This window comes from Triturus cristatus, chromosome 12 (assembly GCF_964204655.1).
Source record: "Triturus cristatus chromosome 12, aTriCri1.1, whole genome shotgun sequence".
NCBI lineage: Eukaryota > Metazoa > Chordata > Amphibia > Caudata > Salamandridae > Triturus > Triturus cristatus.
Genome location: NC_140595.1, coordinates 386139755 through 386153689, shown reverse-complemented (window position 1 = coordinate 386153689; position 13935 = coordinate 386139755). Strand labels below are relative to the sequence as shown.

At 41.7% G+C, this 13935-nt stretch overlaps 1 protein-coding gene across 1 annotated transcript in view; it reads right to left on the bottom strand.

The window, feature by feature from the left end:
- Positions 1–581: 581 nt before the first annotated feature.
- The window catches only part of LOC146776003 (uncharacterized), a 508564-nt gene continuing 495210 nt past the window's right edge, over positions 582–13935 (bottom strand). The window contains exon 5 of the mRNA XM_085637925.1: positions 582–3067. Within this exon, the coding sequence (XP_085494051.1) occupies positions 2889–3067 (179 nt within the window). The 3' untranslated portion in view covers positions 582–2888. The remainder of the gene's footprint in view (positions 3068–13935) is intronic.

Genomic DNA, 13935 nt, shown 5'->3' with positions numbered 1-13935 from the left:
TAATTAGTGTTGTGAATGGATGTGTGTGTGTGTGCGTGCGTGCACACGCGTGTGTGAATGCATGGTTTTGAGTGCGTATGTGTATGTGTGTGTGCGTGCCCTGTCCGCCACCCTTCCTCCTACAATTACCGGCTGCTACTGAAAAACAGCTATACTATACAAACAAATTTCTATCTTCTTCATGATGCATTTTGTGACTCAGATCCTTACTAAAGAGCTGTGAAGATGAAAAGGATGAGAAAGGGATATACCTAGTGATACTAGGCAGATTTAGCAGACATTTATCATAGGCGTAAGCAGTATATTTTCTTCACGCAAGTGCCTTTCCAAAAATCATGCTTCGAGAAGCTAGTGAATGTGGACGAGCAGTTTCAAGTGGAAACACCAGGTGGCAGCATTTAGTTAGATTAGAGTTTTTGGACGGTCGAGCTTTTTATTGGAGTAAGACACAATATCATTATAAAGACGTCATTTTGGTTCCGACATTTTAACTGTGTTTTCTCTGGTTGCTTTTCAACATCGACATTTAAACAATATAATTGGTAAACATAGGAGAAATTTTGTGAACCAAGAAAAGGATCTTGACAGAAAAAATGTGTTTATTATACATGTTACACTTCCAATTTTATGCTCTGCAGCACATTGCGTTTCAGGAATGTAAGAGGTCTTCTCTGGATCCAGGTCAACTGTGTCCCTCGTTAAGAGTGGCCTGATAATTTGAGACCTGTGCTCAAAGCTCTGGTTCAACGGTGTTGGAATTATAAGCTACGAGAAAGTTATAACACGGGGGAAATTTGTGGGTACAATATCATTTGCGTACCCTGCTAATTTTCAGCAGGTCAATCGTACCGGAATTTAACTGGTGGAAAATTCCTGAAATGATCTGAACCTGCAGATTCTGATGCAGCAAAAAACAAAGGCCCCATGTTATTTCCCTTTATTAGGGAAAACACTTGTAAGATGTGCTGTTTATTTCACCTGATAAATTGCTACCCTTGTGGTGTTGGATTTTATCGAGTGGGATACATTACATATGACAAATTCCTGCTGGCTGCTTCTAATGAAGCCTTAAGTATTAAGGGGCATATTACTAGGATGGCTTAGCGCTTGTTTATTTATCACCGTCTATCACAGGAATTTATCGCCCTGGTAACGCATTATTAACAACGCGTTACTCCAGGGCGATAATATTCCAGGGAAATGGGCCAACATCGCTGGAAAACCAGCGATGTTGCCCCCAAAACGGAGATAGCCTTGGTGATACGACCCTGTGGTCGTATCACCATTATCCACCTCCCATGTTAGCTATGCCTTAGCCAGGAATTTAACAGACGTTAAATTCCTGCGTTAAGGCATAGTTAATGGGATTTAAAATATCGCTACCCCTCGTTGATGATATCACGAAGCTGGGGTAGCGATATTTTCCCATGGTGTTTTTTCTGGCACGCCTCCTTTGCATCTCATTAGAGATGCAAAGCAAGGCGTGAACAAAACGGGAGCTGAAACAAGGAAACACGCGCTAGCGTGTCCTTGCAAATAATGCAATATAATTATCGCCGCTTTTCGGCCGAAAACGGCCGCAAAAGCGGCGATAATTATGTCACCAGCCCTTGATGATATGCCCCTAAATAACCTATTTTGGGCAAAGTAGAAAACACAGCAGTCTTGTATCTGGCATCTTCTAATGGCAAGGCCGTTCTGTGCTGCCTCTTCCTAAATAAATAGGATTGTTTTTAAACTGTCAAGCAGGTGCACTTGATCTGAGCTCACTTATTGAGCGTCAGCATTCTTCTGCATACTCTGTTTAGTTCCATAGACAAGCAACATAGTACACCAATTTCTGCACTTGTTTGGAGGCAGTCAAACGGTAGATGTCTACAAATGTTCTCAAAAGTAACCCCTCAAAGTCTGAGTTATTGCTGACTGCCACTGACTTCCCTATGGACCTCTGTCCTAATAAGAAAAAGCTTTTTCTCTCTGACTTAAATGAGTCTTATCATTTTGGCAAGTCTCTGCCACCACAGATCGTATCTACCGTTCTCAAATTGATAACCTCAAAAACATTGGAGCATATTTACACATCCCTATATATACGATAGGGGCTTTGACTTATTTACAAGGCAGCGTTAAGCCACTTAACTTGGCGTAATGCCCCCTTTTGAATAGGGCTCCCTTCCATGCTATACTTAGCGTGAAAGGGGTGGGCAATGGGTGTTGCGGTGGGATTTCCGCCGCAACACCCATTGTTTTTTACGCAGCCCCATATTTACAAGGGTGGCATAAATATGGGGCAGTGCCAAAATTAGGAACAGGGAAAACCTGCTCTTAAACAGGCGAAATGAGGAGTAATGCTTTTTTTCTCCCCATTTTTGCTGTTTCTATGTGTGCTGCACACATAGAAGTTACAAATCGTCATGTATGTGTGTTTATTTGCAGGAAGGGAAACCTTTCTACCCATAAACAATCATTTCCCACAGCGCAGGCACCCTTGCACTATGGGGCAAGGGTGCCTACATTGGCGCTAGGCAGCTAAATTTAGCACAAGCCAGGGAAAAAATGCAGGGCTGCACCGTAATGTTGTAAATACGGTGCAGCCTTGTATTTCTAAAGTGACGGAGCGTGACATTAGCCTTCTTGGCTCAACGCCGCGCTCCACCACTTTAATTGTACATATGCCCCATTGTTTGATAGGAGATACAAATTTGATAAAAACTGCACACCCCAACTGTGATATCCACGTTATCATCATTTAATGACTAGTCTTTTTAACAGTTCGGCGATTCTCAAAGAAGCTTCCAAATGGATAGTTCGCTTTGAAAATATAGCCTAGTAAATATCTTATAGCTTCCAAATTCACTATTTCTTTTGTACGGCCCACTTCTCATTGTTCATTTAAACATTGCATCAAGTAGTCCGCTGTTCCGAAACTCTTCCGCGACGTGCTTTGAGTGCTTGATTTTGTCAGATAGTGCATTGAATATATCAGTCTGATCAATAGCTGTGGCAATCCTGTAAAAGAACTCCTCTGATGACTCCAAGCCTCTCAGGCCCAGGTTAACACCACAACCTGCAACAAAACAGACAAAAAAATTAATATACTCCGTGAACAAATCGCAGCTGCACATCATTTTGTCCACTTTTTTCATTTACTGAATTTTGCTGTATGCAAAATAAAATTGACAACATCAATAGATAAATCTCTAAAGTTGTATATGCAAACTTAGAAATTAAGGCATTTACGTAGAATGAGGCAATATACTAGGACGATGCAGGTAGTTATTTTTTATAAAAAATGCAACATAAAGGAATAGTAGAAGATTTACACACAAATCAAAGTAAACTGTAAATCAAATGTCAACATTGTACGCGGGCATTGAAATGTCATTTATTTAAAGTTAGCACACATATTAAAGTATTCATAAGGTCACTTGTTAATCTAAACTGGTATGGTCATGTTAAAGTGGATTCAGGACAGGTGGCCTCAGCATATGCTTTCAATGCATAAGCAGTGATGTTGCTGGGGCGTGGTGGCTTAAGGCAACCTCTGAAGAAATATTTTGTCATAAAGATCCTTAGCTGTTGGCTAAGGTGGCTCGGTGGGACCCCTGTAGCAGAATATTCCACAGCACATGAAAAACAGTACAATAGATAATAAGTAAGGCTCCTTGTTTTTCATTTTTACAAATTGGTATAGATAAATACAGAAAGAGAAGAATGTATTTTATTGTCTGTATTTATTTTTATATGTGGATAAAACCATAAATGTGTTTTCTTTGGTGATCCTAAATGCTTTTAGTCACAACTCCTAGGTCAATAACTGTGCGGATTTACAGGTATGGGAGTTAAAAAGGAGAGAAATTCAAGTAATGAGACTTAAACAAGGTTATGCACAAGGTGTATTGATCTATCACCTATGAGTGTTCATATTATTAAAAGGGTCAAGTAGCAACGTATGAGTATACATTTATCGATTTAATAAATGTAGAAATATGCTAGCTTCAACTTCATTCTTTTACAAAACCCATAATAAATATGGATAAACACAGATAAAAAGAACACAAAATAAAATGAACAAAAATAAATACACACGCAACAGTTGCATTACACATTCATTTTTGTTAGGCACGGGGAGTTTAAGTGATTTGCCCAGAATCACAGGATGTTGCGTGTCCTTGCTGAGACTCGAACCCGGCTCCCCAGATTCAAGGTCAACCGCCTTAGCCGTTAGGCCAACTCCTCTCCCCAATTATTTTACTTTTTTTGGTTAGGTGGTCTCATTCAGAAGTTAGCTAGGCTGGGGTGACAGGTGGTAACCCTGTGTTAGCCAATTGGGGCTCCTAACCCTTCTACAGCAAAATGAAAATTAGGAAGTGTTGCTGTTAAGACATATAGGAAAACATATGTCTCCTTAGGGATATACAGCTCACTGCTATAGGACTGCATAGGCCTTCCTTAGGGGAGACCTATATATAACCTTAAGGGAAGTGGTGCCTTTGCCATTAGGTGTAATGGCAAAGTCAAACCAGTAGTATCACACACTGCCCTTTCAGTCTGCAGTGGCAGACTGGGTCGTTTTTGTCTCTTTCACATGCAGGGTGGCACAAACAGTGCTGCAGCCCTGGGTGAACACTCTGAAGTAAGTCAGTACTTGAGCATTGGGTGTACCTAATTAAACATATGTTCAGCAATGGGTAAGAACACTGGCACAGGGATCTGTACAGCAGGCATTAGTGCATTCTCAAAGTCGAAAAACCAGCAGCTAATAGTCCAAATGCAGGCAAAATGTGGGAGGAACCCTACAAAAATCCTGTTTCCTCACAATAAGATTTCCTAGTTTTCATTGGCTGCTCTTGTGTTGCATTTCTTTACAAACAGGGGGTATTCTGGTGCAGTAGAAATCTGCAACCAGCTGATAAAACACAAGCACAATCACATCCTGTGATGCTTTGGTCAACCAACCTCAAGCAGAACCTTGCGCTGGTGTAGCAAACACTGTGGCCTCAAATGGTAACCACATTGAACGGAATTATGATTGTTCACTGCCCTACCGTGGCCCTGAATGTTTTGATTCACAGTGGCAAGGGGAGTACCATCTGTCTTGTTCTCATCATCTCTTCTGATGAGAATCAGAATGGCCATGGAGGCTCCACCACCTCACACATGAAGGCATGCATTGCGCGTGTGGGAGAGTTGATTGGACCACATGTTTAGGAGGAAACAGCCACGCAGAATCCCAATGCCAGGCAGACAAGAAGGACAGTGCCTTCAACTGCATGGCTCAACCAAAATTGACCACGGTCTTGAGAAAAATATTGGGTGACTCTGAACAGCAGGAGTACCCGAGGAAAGAAAGTGACCACTGTAAGTGTGGCATGTCCAGTAATAACAATCTAACTAGTGTAGCTGTTATTTTAATAAAGAGGAAAAGAAAACAGACATGGACACATCAAAGGGATAGTGATGTGTAGAACATCCTAAAGGTGTGCATGTTGGTATCCATGAACCCAGTATCAAAATAAGGTATCTAACATTATCATTAAACTTCTTATTTTCGATCTGGACATTTGGGTGTTTGTGCTACTAGAGAGCGGCTTCATGTTCTTGATGTTTTAGATCTATCTGAACTTTTAAGTAGTCTCTCAAGGTAGTAACCATAGATTAATGTTAAATTCTGCATGCTGCTTTGTCTTGCTTGTGAAAGGTTATTGCAAAAGTCACTAGGCTTTCTATTGTTCATTGTGACAAAGACTGTAGACTGTAATACTTGATTTTTAAGAGATGATGTTGATGTTAATAGCATTTTAAAGGGATTTGCTGATTGGCTAACTAAGGCCTGCGGGCATAAGGAATCTCAGAGATAACAGAATTGCTCAAAATGGCTGACTAAGAAGGAGCAGCCTCGGGGTGATCCCAGGGTACAGGGAGCTCCAGGGGCTAGGGGTGCTCCCGGGGCGAAGGACGCGCCTAGGGCAGAGAATCGCTTCTGGCATGGGTCCCAGTGATGCCCTGCCACCATGCCACTGCCCAAGCTTGTAGAAGTTTGGAAGTGAAGGTTTTGGATGGAGGGTGTTTACGAAGTGTGCCCTCTATGGGATTGGGATTTGAAGCAGAGCCTTGCAATCTGGGACCCTGTCTTGTCAACAACTGCAGCAGCTGGGGTCGAATAATGTACTCAGGGGGATCGTGGTCTTTGAGGGAGGATCGATGTTCCATCTAGAGGTGAGTCCCTCCCAATTCCCTGCCTGGGAAATGCCACTGATCTCCACCCTCGCTCCATCCTCTTCCTGAGCACGGAGCCAACCATCCTTCAGGGGAGGCCCGGATCCTGCATTCATTGTCCCTAGCATGTCCAAGACCTCTGCATTGCTGCTGCAAGAGGGCTTCCTGGATGGAGGAAAGCATGGCAGGGTCCATATGCTGGGCTCCTCTTGATCGGGAGTTGCACCTGCACTGCACTGTGAGTTGGGGCTTGTTAGACATGAGATTTCTGGTTGACTAGGGCATGCGCCTAAGCCAGGCAGAAACCACCACTCTAGGCAGGGCAAGGGAGTTACACACTGAAGATAACCCCTACTCACTCCCTTGGTAGCTTGGCAGAGCAGTCAGGCTTATCCCAGAGGCAATGTGTAAAGCGTTTGCGCAACACACTCACACAGCAGCAACACACTAGGCACACCACAAATGAAACTCCACACAAGGTTATGTAAAAAATAGCCTTTGTATTATCCATAAAACACAGAACATAATCACATATATACACTGTGCCACCTGGCACTTGGCATGACTTTACAGGGATTATATACACCGTAGGGCCAATCAGGCCACTGTCATAACATTACATAAATCACAGTTAGAGAGGACAACCAGTAGCTAATGGTAGGATCACAGTTCAGCCTAACACATTATGCATATAATCACCGGTGCACCTTAGTGTAAACTTGCTGCAGGCCCATGTATTATAGACCTATCATGCCTCCATTAGACATAGACAATTCACGATTACAGTACACAATTCTTGCATGGGCGACATAGGCACCACGACGTAATCAGGGCCTGCCCCGAATATCCCTGAGAGCCCACTGGTCCCAAATCGGCAGCCCAGCACCACTGCGCTCACCACCTGGACTGCATGGGAATTTTGTGGAGGTTCCATAATCCACCAAGGCTCGGGGGCCTCCGTTGAGGTTACCGAATCACTGACAGAATATCAAAGGTCAGAAAAGCGACCTACAGAAATATTGACGCAAGAATATCGAAGTCAAGTATATTGACATTCTATTACATTATGGTAAGTACAAAAATATCGAGAAAAAAAATATCGATGTCAAAAATATAGGGGTCTATTAAGGATGGCGGGCGGATGTCCGTCGCCGGTCTGGCGGTGCAGCCGCCAGACCAGCGCCAGCCATCCGACCACCATAGAAACCCAGAACTGCCAGTCCGATTAGCATCGCGGTCGTGACCGCCGCGGTGTGATTTTCCCCTGCCACTTTTCCACCGGTTGCTGTCCGCTTGCCTGGCGGGCGGAGCTGGACCACTACAATTGTTGTGGATCAGGGCCAAGCACTGCCGGCACGATTATGATGCCGGCGGTAGCCAGCCTTTCCGCTGCGGTGGAACCACCATGGAAAGGAATGCGGGGACATGTTCCGGGGGACCATTGTGGGCCCCCAATGTGTTGGGGGGGTGTGCGTGTGTTGCAGCGTGGAATTTTAAATCCTCCCTTCGTCACAGACCAAATATCACACTAACACATTCATTCGATACATTCATTGGTGGGGCCCATAACACCAACACTCACACTTTATTGATCTGCTCTTACGGGAGATATGAGTGTTCCAAACGCTGACATGAAAGGAATACCTTATAACCTAAACAACATACACTAAATATCCTTAATCCAGCACATCTTAATGCTGAACCTCGAGATATTCCTTCCACTATGCCGATGGATCAATTAGTTGAATTTGGAGAAGTGATTTTAATTTTCTTTCACTTATATTCAAATCTTAATCTATTCCCTTTCAATAATAACCCAACACATTTGCTTGTTAATAATATTGTTTATCTAATTAATTGCAAAATTTTAATAAATCGTTAATCAAACCACAGAACACCATATTTACCTAATCTGGCTATTAGTCGACCTCTAAGTCAATCAAGTCGTCATGCAGCACGCTACAGTCCCAAAGATTGGGTCTGGACCATAAGCGTGTACGCATCAATCAATGCCCCTTAGTTCGAAAGTCCTCAGTTCATCAGGAAATTGGGCAGCAATTTAGTCTGTCAAAGATTCAGGGAAACAGCTGTCCAGCAGTGTCACCGTCCTCTCCGTCAGCATAACGTCAGGCAAAGGAAAAGTCCGCAACGCAACACAACTCACTATCCTACCATCTTTTATAATGAAATGAATGTCAAAATGTAACAAAAGTCAGATTTAGGCACTTTTGATTGGTTGTTTAAGATCGCCTGTTTCGGTTTCCCAAAGTCCATGTTGTCACACTGTCAGACATGATCCATCCGGTTTGTCAAAATTGTCCATTGTTAAAGCTTTTGGCAAAAGTCCAGTCGCGACCTTGCTTGGGTACGGGCTGTGTAGGTCATCTTGAGGCCACTTGTTCAGGAGCCTGGATATGCGCACTTGGTCTGAAACCTCGTGGAATGGTAGCTGTCTCGTCGAGTAAGTTAGTCAGCCATTTTGTCGAAAGGCCCAAATCGGTCAACTTAAGCAAAACAAACACAAAAAGTAATTAAAACATAGAAATAACGAATAAAATGTTTAACTCTCACTAATTCCCCTATGTGTATGTAATTATCTAGCATAATAGCGACATTTAAAGCATTTATATTCACCCAATGATGTAATCTGGTGCAAGTTACAATTACATCACAAAAGCAACATATATCAGGCAATATTCTATTTTTCTAGTATTAATAAGCGCACGTATATTAGCTAACAAATTATTTTAGCCAGGCAAAATGCATATCCCACGTGTAATTCATACATTAGTAAGGTTGGTTAAATACCACTCAAAACACATTAATATTATTATAATTAATAGATTATTCTAATTAGTATGAACATGCAGAAATGGGGGGGTATACAAAATGTTGTACTACCCGCTCCATCAATCCCCCCTTTGGTGATTATATCACCACACCATCAAAATTTTGTATTTCTTCTATGGAGTTTCAAAGTGATTTCTTGCTTTATTCATAATTCAGTTTCCCCTGTCTCTTCTCTTTTTGCTGACTTCCTCTAATTCTATTTCTTCAAATTCCCTCTCTTGTTTCTTATCTTTTCTCCTTAAATTTTCTCCTTTTAACTTTTTCTGACTTTTATTCTTTTTACGACAGATACACCCTAATCTTATTATTAATACTATGAAAATCACACATGTTAATGGAAATAAGATTTTACCTAAAAAGGTGCTACCTAAGTTTACTAAGAAGTTTTAAATAGCTGATATTTTCTTCCCAATCTTTTCCCAAACACCTTCAACCTCCAGTGGTGCAATTTCGTCATGCAGTTCAGTTATATTTTTAATATACATTTTCAAATCTTTACTTTCATCTGGAATGTAAGTACAACAATGTTGAACTTTCAGCATTCCACAGACTCCACCCTCTTTTGCCAATAATATATCAAGGGCGAGTCGATTTTGCATTACCATGGCACGCATGGCAACCATTTCATTGTTTACCAATAAAAATCCTCCAGCGGTGCTTGCTGACAAGCGATCCACTACTGTTGAAAGCCTTCTAATTTTGTTTGCATTCAGAGATATTCCCACTGCTGGTATCAATGCTCCAAAGATGTCACCCACAATTTCTGACCAAGATTCTCTCTTACTACGTGCTAAATAACTACCTAAACTTTGTACACCATCTTCTCCTCTATCCATATGAAAAATCTTCGGGAAAACCAGGACTACATAACATGTGCCATACCAATGGTCTGGCAAACGATAATATGCCCTGTTTCTGCAGATGAAATATAACCCAGGAAAAACTGGATCTTTTCCACCTTTCAATCCCCATCCACCCATGATTCGGTATGTATCATGGCACTCACTATTGCCTACAAAATAATTATCATATGTAGTTTGAGTCCTTCTAATACACAATTTCCCTTTCTGAGGCCAATCTAAAGCCATAGTTGGACTAGCTTCTCCTTTCAAGTGTTTTTCCATCTCTACATCCCAGACTGTCTTCTCCACTTTTCCTTCAGATGCCTTTTTTTGCATTTTCAGTCTCCTTTCTTCAACCATATCTAAAAATGTCTTTTCCTCTTTCTTTAACCGGCAAGTCAAATTGTTTTTAAATATATATTCTAATGTTAGTTCTTGAGTTTCTAAGAAAAATTCACCTAATACCTTTGCAGGTTTTACCTTGTTTAGTTTGTTAATTGATGGTACTTGTGAAAATATGTTATCTATATCTGAAAAATAATACTCTAATTTCCCTGTTTGATAAAATAAACTAGCTATTACAATACATGTTATTCCATCAGTTACTGGAAGGTGGTGATAAGTCACTCCCTCCGATACAGAGGCAGGTAACTGCATACAAACGTAGCAGTCCCTTACATCCATTGTCTTTACATATACATACAACAATTTCAAAAACACATTATTAGAAAAATCGGTTATAGACCTGTCTTTATGTAAATAGTTTTTATCTATTCTAGTCGGAACTACCTTTTGAATCTTTTCTAAATTAGTTTTGTTTTCACTATGTCCTTCTATTGTATCTATAGCAACCTTAAATGAGATCAGGAGAGCAAGTATGCTCCACAGAAGCATTAGTAATCCTGTACAACAACAACACATTTTACACCATCTTCTCAAAAATATACATCTACCTTTTCTACTATCTGTGTTTGCCATTTTTGATAAAATGAACAGTGTCTTTTGACTTAGCCTCTTCTACTTCACAACTAGTTTTTCTAACCCAAGGCTCTAAGCACCTACTTGGTTCTACCAGTTTTTGTCTTTTCCCTTATTTTATTGTCTCTCCATTAGCAGCTTTCTTGTCTCATTCAGTTTGGCATCTCATCATCTTTCAGTTTTCCTTCGTGATCTGAATACAGAATGTCCTGAACATCCGCTTCTTCTCCAATATCGGACAAGAGAACTCTCAGGATTTCCGATTCTTCGTCCTCCTCAACCACTTCTGGTACAATCACCTCTGGATTTCCTTGGCTATCCACCTCTTCTTTTACTTCAGGCAGGGCCACATACATCTATTCTGGTGACTTATACTTTTGGTTAGGTTTTCTTATTCTTTTGCTTACTTTAATGCCAATGGATTCTTCGTCTTTTGATTTCTCCTGACTTGTCACTTCATTCACCTGTTCAGCCCTTGGTGAATTTACGCGTGTCAGTCGATATCTCAGTCTTTTTATTTTATTCGGCCAAACGTCGTCCTTTGCTGCTCTTTTCAATTTACTTCCTTTATCATTCTTTTCAGTTCTCCAAGCTCTCTTTCTTAGAACTTGACCTTCAGGTATTTCATCTTCGCTTTCCTCTGACTCTGTTTCAACTTGCTTTATACTTTCAACAACTTCTTTTTCCACCACTTCTTTTGTTTTCCCTACTTCTGTCCCTCCTCGAATCTCCGACACGCAATCTTCCTGCTGACTGCTTGTCCCTACTTCTAACTGGATGTTGGAGTTCCCTACACCTCCTCGGGAGTCTTCCGCAGTAATCTTTCCCTCTCTCTCTGTATCTGGAACTGTCCTTCTAAATGTGTTGTTTCAGGTGGAATTTCTTTCAATCTTTCATCTGGAACTTCTCTTTCAGAAATTTCTTTAATTGTCCCTTCACTGTATATTTCTCTGTCTTTTTCTTCTCTTTTCCTGGAACATTGAGTTCCTTGTTCAGTCTCTGAGTCTGAGCTGGTATCAGAAATCTGTAACCTTCTCCTCAGGGAAATACTTCTGGGGGCAAATGTTAGACTTGGTTCTGATTCCCCCCTTTCATGGTTTTCTTTTGTTTTTGGCTCACCATCATCCGATTCAGTACTGGATTCTTATTCATCAAAATACTCCTTTTCTGTGCTATCCACTGGATTTGGAATTCTCAAAGTATGACTTCCATGGATCCAGTTTTTCAGTCCAGCACACTTTACAGCAGTTGTTGTGGTCAAGATGACTTGTCGTGGTTTTCACCACCTTGGAACCAAACAGTTTCTTCTTCTGTGTACTTTTACTCTCACCCAGTCCCCTGGGCTCAGATCATGGGCTTGCTTCCTTTCAAGGGTGGTGGCATCCGCTCCAACCTGATGAAACACAGAATGAACTGTGTCTGCCAGGCTTTTACAGTATTCCAACACCATGTCATCAGTTAAAGTCATCAGCTTGTTGACTGGTATGAACACATGTCGCATCGCCCGTCCCATGATAATTTCATGGGGGCTCAACCCTGTAGTTCTGTCTGGAATTGATCTAATTGTCATGAGTACCAGAGGCAAGACATCAGGCCATTTCATACCTGTGGCTGAACACATTTTCCCTATCCTGTTTTTGATAGAACCATTCATCTGTTCCACCACACCAGAAGCTTCTGGGCCGTAGGCACAATGTAGTTTTTGTCGTACCTTCAATGCTTCACAAATCAATTTTATGATCTCATTATGGAAATGTCCTCCTCGGTCTGATTCAATTGTCACTGGGAATCCGAATCTAGGGATAAATTCCCTCAAAAGTAATTTTGCCACTGTCATTCCATCATTTCTCCTTGTTGGGAATGCTTCCACCCATGTAGAAAACAGACAGACCATAACTAGAACATACCTCAACCTGTTACAGGGAGGCATCTCAATGAAATCCACTTGCATTCTGGTAAAAGGCCCTCCTTCTCGACCTATTGTTCCTAGGCTCACTACTGTCTTTCTTCCAGGACTGTATTGCTGACATATCAGGCATCTCTGACAAAGACTTTCTGCTACAAGTCTGAATTTTGCATTGTACCAGGTCTGCTTAAATGACCTGATCATGGCATCTCTCCCTATATGTCCCTGACCATGATACATCCATGCCATGGCAGACATCATGCTATCAGGCATAACTGATCTTCCATCCTGATAGACCCATACATGATCCTTCTCTCTTGGTGCACATGCTGCTTTTATCCACTGCTTCATCTCCTCATCGCCTGCTTCTTCCTGTAATTCTCTCACTTCTTCCCAGGTACCCACAATGTTAGTAAACATCAGAGAGCAAGAGATCACCTCCTTCTCCTTGGTCCTGTTAATGGAATTCTGATTACGTGCACAGTGTTGAGCCATGTCGTCGGCATATTTATTGCCAGTGGCGATGTAATCACCACTTTGACTATGGGCAGCACACTTCACAACAGCCAATTGCCTAGGCAGCTGTATCGCCTCAAGCAATTTTCCAACCACTTCAGCATTCTTAATGGGAGTTCCACTTGAAGGCAAAAATCCTCTCTGCAGCCATATCTGACCGAAGTCGTGTACGACTCCAAAGCCATACTGGCTGACAGTTATCACAGTCACTCTCACACTTTTCCCAATCTTGCATGCTCTAGTCAAAGCAACAAGTTCAGCTACTTGGGCCGATTTCACTCCTTTCAGGTAGGATGCTTCCATAACTGCTGCAACTGTGCATACCGCATATGCTGCACTCAACACTCCATCATCTGTTCTCAAACAAGACCCATCTACAAACATGACGAAATCACTTTCTGGTAAAGGTACATCTTTTATGTCAGGTTGTGGTTTTGCACAGAAATCAAGAACATCCAGACAGTCATGATCTGCTTCATCTCTGACTTCTACATTCTCAGCATCAGGCAGCAATGTCGAAGGATTCACATTCAAACATCTCACAAGACTTACATTTGTTGCACCTAATATGACTTTCTCATACTTAGTCAGCCGACTATGTGTCATATACTGAGTGCGACTCCT